The sequence below is a fragment of the Tubulanus polymorphus genome, chromosome 3, assembly GCF_964204645.1.
Source record: "Tubulanus polymorphus chromosome 3, tnTubPoly1.2, whole genome shotgun sequence".
Lineage (NCBI taxonomy): Eukaryota > Metazoa > Nemertea > Palaeonemertea > Tubulaniformes > Tubulanidae > Tubulanus > Tubulanus polymorphus.
This window is the reverse complement of record NC_134027.1, coordinates 12,214,320-12,223,810: the sequence shown is the minus strand read 5'-3', so window position 1 is coordinate 12,223,810 and position 9,491 is coordinate 12,214,320. Positions and strand designations below refer to the sequence as shown.

At 39.0% G+C, this 9,491-nt stretch overlaps 1 protein-coding gene across 1 annotated transcript; it reads right to left on the bottom strand.

Annotated features, from left to right (window-relative positions):
* Positions 1 to 3,606: 3,606 nt before the first annotated feature.
* LOC141902084 (uncharacterized) lies at positions 3,607 to 8,934 on the bottom strand. Its single transcript, XM_074789726.1, has one exon. It carries the CDS (start codon positions 8,932 to 8,934, stop codon positions 3,607 to 3,609), a length of 5,328 nt encoding a protein of 1,775 aa, XP_074645827.1.
* Between the last annotated feature and the right edge of the window lie 557 nt (positions 8,935 to 9,491).

Below are 9,491 nucleotides of genomic sequence, written 5' to 3'. Positions count from 1 at the left end.
CACACCACAAACACAATTTCAAACAAAAAAGTTACTCGTCGGCTTCTATGAGTGGGACCAACTTATGTATCGGTCGGACCAATCGGTTGTTCGCAGTTTTCACAACGAACGTGCGAACATATCCTTTCTGGCCAGGTCTCGTTTCAACGACTTTACCGAGGCTCCAACTAACTCTCGCTGAATTGTCCACCAACAGAACAATATCACCAACCACGTACATTTGCCATTTGTGGCGCGTTTGTAAGGCGTTTGTATTCACCCAACCATCTCTGCCCGAAACGATCTGCCAAAAACTGAATACGGCGCCACCGCTTTCTCGCGTAGAGAGCCGTTTTCTCGAACAGTCCTGGTGCGCCTCGATTTCCCGCACCAATCATGAGCAGATGATTCGGGGGCAGAGCGGTTAAATCATCGGCATCGTCGGACAACCCGAGTCAGCGGCCGGTTATTCAGAATGTTCTCTACCTCGCACAATAACGTAGATAACATTTCGTCGTCCAGATTGACAGCGGCTGGACTTTCGCGAGGCTGATCGGATCATACTGATACACCGGTCACAATCCTCTCTTTCCTTCCAACCCTCCTGTCATGACGCGTTGTGATTTACTCACTCCTTGCTAGTCGTTGTTGAGAGAGCAGCTATTGTCTGTGAATTACCAACGAGCGCATACAGACAACAGAAACTTCAGACAGCTAGTTTTTACATTTAACACAAATTAATTTTTCTAAAACATTAGCGATTATTAACAATTTGTTCTTAAACAACATCTAGATTACACAAATTAAATATATTTTCAAAACTTTGTTTTCTTTTCTAATTACAGTACAAATTCATTGTTTCTTTTTTAATTATTATAATTAACTACGATTCGGAATACATTGTGATTGATTATCAATTCTTAAATTATTTGAAATACTTATACTAATTATTTTATCTACAATTTAACTAATTCTATTTTAATACAGGATAAGCAAAGCAACCACATCTTCCTAAACTTCCGGTTTTTCCTTTTACGGAAAGTAGCCGGGAATATCATCAAGTATCAGCGTGATCCCTTCACGAGCCTCATTATAAATACACTCCATTGTTCCGACCCAACCAAATATGGTTCCAACTATTTAAAAGTTTTATATAAAGATTTTCTGAATGTTTGCCAGATCTCACAGCAGAAGAACCGAGAAAGAATTGTTGTTTATAGACTGATTTATGGTTTGCGTTGGTAGATGAAAGCATCAAACAAGAACTTTCGTAATTCTTACTAAAGTCTATTCACAACGAGTTGACGTGCGGCTTTTTGACCACAGGGGTATCAGTTTACAGTAGTGAACTGTGTTGCAGGGGTGCATGCTGAGCCAGTTAAGTGGCTTGTTGCTATGGTTTTGTACACAAATTCAGCAAGAGTGAATAACTAGCAAGATTTCTCAAGACATGCAGTCTTAGGAATATAGAGAATTTAAGTTTATCTTGTTGTTTTATACACTCTTATTGAATGATGACGTAGAGTTGATGGATGGCAAGGCCTGGCAGTGATCCAGATAAAATAGTTGCAGTTGTTAGAAAGGAGAGAATTTTCGAGGATTTTGCTCATTTCACAGAATATTCAAGGAAAGAAGATATATCTGGATTTAACACATGTCAAGTCACATATTTTTGTAACATATTTTCACAGAGCTCTAGGCATTTAGACAACTGATATTTTCGTGGTTTTCACTCATAGAGAAGTGGCACTATATTATATCTAGATAATAAGATGGCACAGATTGAACTCCAATCTATCCAGACACTTTTTTTCGGATGCATCCATATTATATAGTTTGAATCTGATTCAGACGAAGAATCATCGCTGGTATTTATAATGAATTTGTCAACCAAATCATTTGCATTTTAAACTGACTTGTGTAATATTAAAGAACCGAGTGGTTGGAGATGCAAGTTATGTGTGTGTGTAGTTATGCACTCTTGGTGGACGCTGGGCTGCAGTGGGTCAGCACATCTGTGATGGATCATTTGTGTAGCAGCTATCTGACAGCTCACAGCAGTAGCTGCTCTTTGATGTGGAGAAAAAGCCGCACGTCAACTCGTTGTGAACAGACTTTACTAGTACGTTCTTGTCTGACGGCTTTAACGTAACCCCCACGCATACGGAAACAACATTAAGAACATTTCTAAATACTACGAAACATTTTCAGTTACTACGAAAATCTAGCTGTGGATCAATACGCTCCCATGATCCACCGAAATGGGAACCACCGGGAGGATTGAACTCCCATTCCCATCGCACATCTCTCAAAATGATACAAATACATGTACTACGACTGTTTATTCAAATTTCAAACTTAACGGTTTTTAGGACGACGGTACGTAGTACACGTCGTCCTATTGTTATCGTGAAATCCGTGAATCGTGAGTCACGTCAAACGATTACGTCCGTTTAACGCCACGTACGCGTCTGAAACTTTCACAGTCGCTTAAATGTGAAAAAAGGAAGGTTGAGTTCGTATATGGTGAATGTTTGGTGGTGGTGGTGGTGGTGGTGGTGGTGGTGGTGGTGGTGGTGGTGGTGCTACTTAAACCATACATCAATACAAGTATCTTGTAAAGAACTACTAACCACACGTTGCAACCACGATTCTATCGCAGTTAAGGAGCTAGGAGAATCGTTGTTTTCACAGTCCCCTGGTGGCAGTTGTATGAACTAACCATGCAGGTTGGCATATTACACACATGTCTATGTACTTATGTCGTGAAAGGTTCGATTCGACCAGAGGGGACAGATCCGAGAGAAAGAAGCAACACGTCTGGTTACTACGAAACCTTGGAAGTGACTGATTTTATTTCACATAGATGGAGAATAAACATAAACAAGATGTCATCCACAGTAAATATATAAACACAAACCAGATGAGCGGCTTAGTAACCGAACTTTCGAAACACTCCCGGCGGCGGGAAGAACAAATAGGATGTATAATCAATTAGGAATACCTATGAGGTTAATAAGCCTACGTAAAAAATGAGAAATTAATCAATTTCCAATTTCATATCAGAATCACTAAATCTTCGATACATCAAGTTTGCATTACTCTTAATCTTCATTTAACACAAAACTGAGATTGCTTTGACATTAAACATTGACATTAAGCTTTGACGTTAAACTATGACATTGCGTTGTGTCTCAACTAAAATATAGGTGTATACATGATAACTAGGATATTGTATAGCATTATTATGAGATAACAGATTACAATATTGATTGACGTATTCTTGAAATTAAAAACATGTGAATATCAGAAATAAAAAGAACATTTACTCCGATATATATTCAGGTATATAATAGAAAGGAAATTACATAGTATTTTAACATTAATACAATTTGTGCTTGAATGTATACATACATGATTTTCACTGTTAAGATTCAACTTACATTTCAATTAACATTAAATTTTACATATATACTATGGTGATCGTCATTTACACATTTTAATAATTGAAAAACATAGAAGAACATATTCTTAACATTATAAATCTTCAAAAATGAAATTAACTCATATTAAGAAACATTATGAACATAAGTTTGAATTATACTCTGATTAGGCTGAACCTGTGCATTAGTCAACCAGTTTGTCACACCAGTTTTTTATTTTATTTCTAGCGTTCAATGCTGCATTTCGTTTTATTTTCATTGGGGGTTGAATATTACTAATTAGAGGCGATGATTCATCATTCATTTTCTCGCCACTATCAGAATTGATTTCTAAGGGGTATAATTTTTTAAGGGGTCTATTCGTAATCCCGCTTTTAGTACGAATTACCGCGGATCTCACAAGACCGTCGTTGCCCTTGTTCAGACCTTCAATGATAGCGAGTTGCCAAAAGATTCTCTTTTTTGAGTCATCATGAACGATCACTCTATCGCCTATTTTGACATGATTTTCCGTAATGCCACCCCGCTTTAGCGTCTGACAGTGGTTTTCCCTTAAGGTTGGCAAATATTCATTTCGCCACCGTATCCAGTAATCTTGGAAAAGACTGTCTAAGTATTTCATGCGTTTCTTCGCGTCGGAGAAACCGATGGGCGGTAAGTTAAAATTCGGATCAATTAGTTCGTTTTCTTCAACTACCGGTTGAGGTAACAGAGTAATCATTCTCCCACAAATTAAATGTGATGGAGTTAAGGGAATGATCTCATCGTCATCATTTGTCATGTACGTTAGAGGACGATCGTTTATTGTAGCCTCTATTTCAGTAATTAGAGTCGACAATTCGTCCAAGGTAATACACGCTCGACCAACTACTTTTTTCAAAGTGTTTTTTGTTATACCGACTAATCTTTCATAAAATCCGCCAAACCATGGCGCGCGTTTCGGTATAAATGTCCAAGTAACAAGTTTGTTAGACAGAAAGTTTCTGACTTTTGTTGATTTGAATATTTCTTTGATATCGTTTTCTGCAGACAAAAATGTTGAACCATTATCAGAGATCAATTGACTTGGCAACGACCTCCTGCTGGCAAATCTGCGAAATGCTCTCATAAAGGAAGCAGGCGTCAGATCAGTGACTATTTCCAGATGTATTGCCCTGGAAACGGCGCATGTAAATAGACATATGTATGCCTTGTTCTGTTTTGAGTGTTTCGTGCGATAATATAAATGGCCAGTGAAATCAACGCCTGTGATGGTAAAGGGTGGAGCTTCTTTTAGTCTACAGGCAGGTAACGGAGGCGTGATTGGCGCACGATATGATTTACCATCATGTCTAATGCAAACTGAGCATTTTCTAATAATTGGGCTAACTATTTGCCTAATTCTTGGTATCCAATATGATTGACGTATGTAACACAAAGTTGATTGTAACCCACTGTGTAGAACCATTTTATGGGCGTCACTAATTACTAATTTTGTGTATGGGTGCTTCGATGGCAATAATATTGGGTACTTAGCGTTGTAGTTAAGATTCGCGTTTTGAAAACGACCGCCACATCTAATTAAACCCTCTTTATCAGTGAATAGGTTTAATTGTTTAGTCAATTGGGTACCTCGTCCCCCTTTCTGAATACATTTAATTTCATTTGAAAATTCGTCATCTTGCAAAGAGCGAACCCACGTAGTACGAGCCAAACGTATTTCTGGCACGGTAATATGATTATGTCTAGGTTGACATGTCTTCTTCATAATAGAAATAAAGCGTAGTACACATGCTGTGACTCGAAGTAATCTATGCAGCGAATTGAATTGCTCGACATCTATTACTTTTTGTATTCCAGACGGTTCTGATGGAGTTGCGGTGGTTGATAGAACTGAGATAGAATTAGTACTAGCTAATTCTGCACACTGTTGAGAGTGCGATTCAGAATTATTTACTGAACAATATAGTACAGTTGAATTATTCAATCGATCAATTGGCCAATCGCCATTAGGCAGCCAAGTTGGTCCAAACCACCATAATCTACTATTATCCAAGTCTTGGGTATTGATGCCCCGAGTCAAGAGATCAGCAGGGTTGTCCTTTGTAGGACAATAATTGATTATGTCAAATTTGACAGACCGAATTTCACGGACTCTGTTTTCGACGAATGTGGGTAATTTCTTCTCACTCCGAATCCAATGTATTGTGATCTGACTATCGGACCAAAGAACACATTTTGTTAAACTTAAATTTGACTTGTCGAATGCATCACGGATAAATTTCGCGAGCCGTGCAGCGATCAGTGCTGCCAATAATTCAAGTCTAGGGATAGTAACCTCTTTTAATGGTTTAACCCGTGATTTTGCCATGATGATTGAAGTCGATTTGTCAGTTTTCAGATAAGCTACAGCCCCATAAGCATTGGGACTGGCATCAGCAAAAATGTGTAGTTCACATTCACTAGTCGGTTGACCAAAATATGGTCTTTGTATAGCTGTATGTTGACAGGCGTATAACTGCTGATGTATTTCAAACCAGAGTGATGATAATTCATCAGATAAGGGTTCATCCCAAGTTTGTTTAGATTGCCACAATTTCTGGATAAACATTTTAGCTTGAATATGCACAGGCGAGAGGAGACCAAGGGGGTCAAATAGTGACGCTGTTACGCTCACAACTTCCCGCTTAGATACCACAGACTGAGTGCACATAGCTGGGTCTTTTATGGCCTTTGAAAACTGAAGAGTATCACTAATCGTATCCCATTGTAACCCTACGACATTGACGATTTCATTATTCTCACCCATTGCCTGTTGTTTTATCAACGATCTTAGTTCTGGGTCGTTTGTAGCCCATGATCTCAAAATAAATCCACCCCTGCTCATAGTATTCGTGGCTTCTTCAAAATATTCAATTGCTTTTTTAGCGTTATGAGAGCCACTGAGAACGTTATCGACGTATATGTTTGATTGCATATCGATTGATATTTCTGTATTTTCGGACTGTAGATGCGTTTTCACTACAGAATTTATGATGAATGGTGAGCTAGTGGACCCGAAAAGTACTGATTTGAAACGATAGACCTTGAAGGGACTATCGGGATCCGTAGGATCTGATAGCCATAGAAATTTTGTGAAATTTCTATCGTTTTCACCGAGTTTTACATTTAAAAATGCCTTTTCAATATCACTTGTAAATGCGACGTTATTCGTGCGAAAGCGGATTAATATCTGCACAAGATCATTTATTAATGAAGGACCGCTTTCCAGACAGTCGTTCAAACTAGGATTATCCCTTTGTTTACAACTACAATCATAAACAATTCTAATCGGTGTTGTGATTGATTCCTTTTTAACCGAGTGGTGGGGTATGTAATGGCCCTGGCTCTTGTCATCATTTTCTACTATCTGAATAAATTCGCGTGAAAGTTGCTCTGCTATTATCGCATTATATGTCTGCCTCAGTTCTGGAGACAAGCGTTTAACCATAGATCTAGTTCTAGCGGTACAAATATCAAAATTGGTAGGGAGCGGTGGATAATCTTCTTTCCAAGGTAAATTCGCTATATATTTACCACTGGTATCGCGTTTAAGGTAATTGTCTCGATACGTTTCAAAATTCATTGTTTCAGATTTAATCGTTTCCTTGATGCCAATTACTTCAAGATCCCAGTAGTTAGATAATTTTGAGAATTCATCGTTTGAATGTATAGTATTCAAAAGACAGGTAGTATGGAGTACCGATGTATTCGCATTCAAATTGATGGGTCCTGATAGAAGGAACCCGAGTTTGGAACTGACAGCTGTCGGGCCAGCTCCTCTAACCACTTCATTCTCTACGATCGACCAGTAATAATCAGCACCGATTAATAGATTAATTTCACAATTGCTGGTGTTGACGTACGGTGCTAATGGTAAATTTCGAAGGTACGGGTGATTTGTCACAGCAAGTTTTACATTGTTCTGAATTGGTGGACATATTTCCGGTACAACTAATGCACGTAAACCAATTTCGCCTTTACGCGTACGAAGTTTTAAATCTATACTCCGTAGAGTACGTGCCCCAGGCAAATTGTCACCAAAGGTGGAAATATTTACATCTTGCTTTTCAAATTTGTCCAATCGGACACCTAATTCATTTACCGACTTTTTAGTGATGAATGAGCACTGCGCTCCTTCGTCAAACAAGATATTTACCGTGGTCGAATTCGAACCATAATTTATTTGACCAATAGCCGATTTCAAGAGAACAGGACTTGAAGTTGGAGCTATATTGACATGAATATTTTTTGATTCAATATGCGTATCAGTATTTCGATCTATATGAATAGCAGTGTGGTGTTTGCCTTTGCAAACCTTACAACGATATTTCGATTGGCAAGCTGTTACCATGTGATTGCCAAAACAGTTATAACACTTACGATTTGCCTTTATGATGTCTTGTCGCTTTTTTGGGTTAACGATTATATCGCATGAGAACGCCGTATGTGGACCCTTGCAGAACGCGCAACTGTTGTTTTTCGAGGCCGGATTTTTCCTCGTTTTAGTGCTTATATGAAGAGCGGATAATTTTTCATTATCGAAGTTGACGCAGCTCGCTCCTGCCTGTGTAGCTTGTATTTCCTTTCGGATCGCGTCGCGTAGTTCTTTAAGTGTCCAGGCGCGGTCTCCGTGCTCCCGTGAAATTTGTGTTTTGACGGGACTCGGTAGCTTATCGAAGACTACCGGAACGAGTATGTCACCGAACGCATCTTCCGATTTCCCGAGCGCGCGCAATCCTCGAATATATGTTTCCAAAGAATCGTAAAATTCGCGTAGACTCTCGTGATCCTGCGGTGGCTGCAAATCTAATAAAGCTCTGATGTACGCGTTCACGATCTTGTGAGGTTGACCGTATCTTTCTACTAAGATCGTCAGAGCTTCTTTGTAGTTAGCGCTAGTTATTTGCAGACCTTCTATGGTACGCGCTGCTTCGTCAGTGAGTTGTGCGACCAAATATTGAAACTTCTGGATATCGTCCAAATGCGGATCGCTATCGACGGCTGAGATGAAATTATCGTAGAAAGTAGACCATTTCAAAATGTCACCATCGAAATTTGGGAGAGCCAATTTTGGTAGATTGACTTTTTTACTGCCGGTTGAGGTAGTACTGCTTCGATTGATGGTACTTACAGATTCGTTTAGCGATTGTGGTTTTGGTATCTTCGCTAGTAGATTATCCAAGTTCAGTTTGAATCGACCGAGTTTGATTTGTATCTCAGTGAGATAATCATCTGATTCAACTATAGTGTTAGTTAACTCGGTTTCATCAGCGATTTCATCCATTAATTGTTGGTCTAATTGTCGTAAATATTCGAATTTTGTGAACAGCGCGTCGATTAAAGTGGAGAACGGTTGAACAGTTTCCAGAGTTCTTGAACTTTCATCGACGAGTAGAATCTCTGCTAGTTTTTCTTCCGTTTTTCCGAAAATCTTCGTCATTTGGCCCCGTTGGGCCCTTCTGATTGCCGTTAGCCTTCCTTCTGACCCCATCCTGGTCACGGCACCAAAATGTCGTGAAAGGTTCGATTCGACCAGAGGGGACAGATCCGAGAGAAAGAAGCAACACGTCTGGTTACTACGAAACCTTGGAAGTGACTGATTTTATTTCACATAGATGGAGAATAAACATAAACAAGATGTCATCCACAGTAAATATATAAACACAAACCAGATGAGCGGCTTAGTAACCGAACTTTCGAAACAACTTATACCAAGTTTTGAGATTAACATAATAAACGGTCCGCATCACATGCGAAAAACGGATGCTGAAATGAGTTTTTAAATTTACGCTCCCTAGTGGTTGAAATAGGAACTAATTATGTGCGGGGTTCATTGTATTTAGTAACCAGGTACATGTGTATCAATTTTTATAGAAATCGATCTATACGCTTAGTAGTCGATAAGATTGATTGAAAATGCGTTATACCCCATTTTATGGGTGGCGCTACTGGAGAACCATATGAGTAACATAGTTAAGCCATACATCAATACAGGCATCTTGTAAAGGGCTACTGACCACATCAGTCTATAACATGACTATTTCCAAG

Coding starts and splice junctions, on each gene's coding strand:
- LOC141902084 (XM_074789726.1), bottom strand. CDS start 8,934: ATGGGGTCAGAAGGAAGGCTAACGGCAATCAGAAGGGCCCAACGGGGC.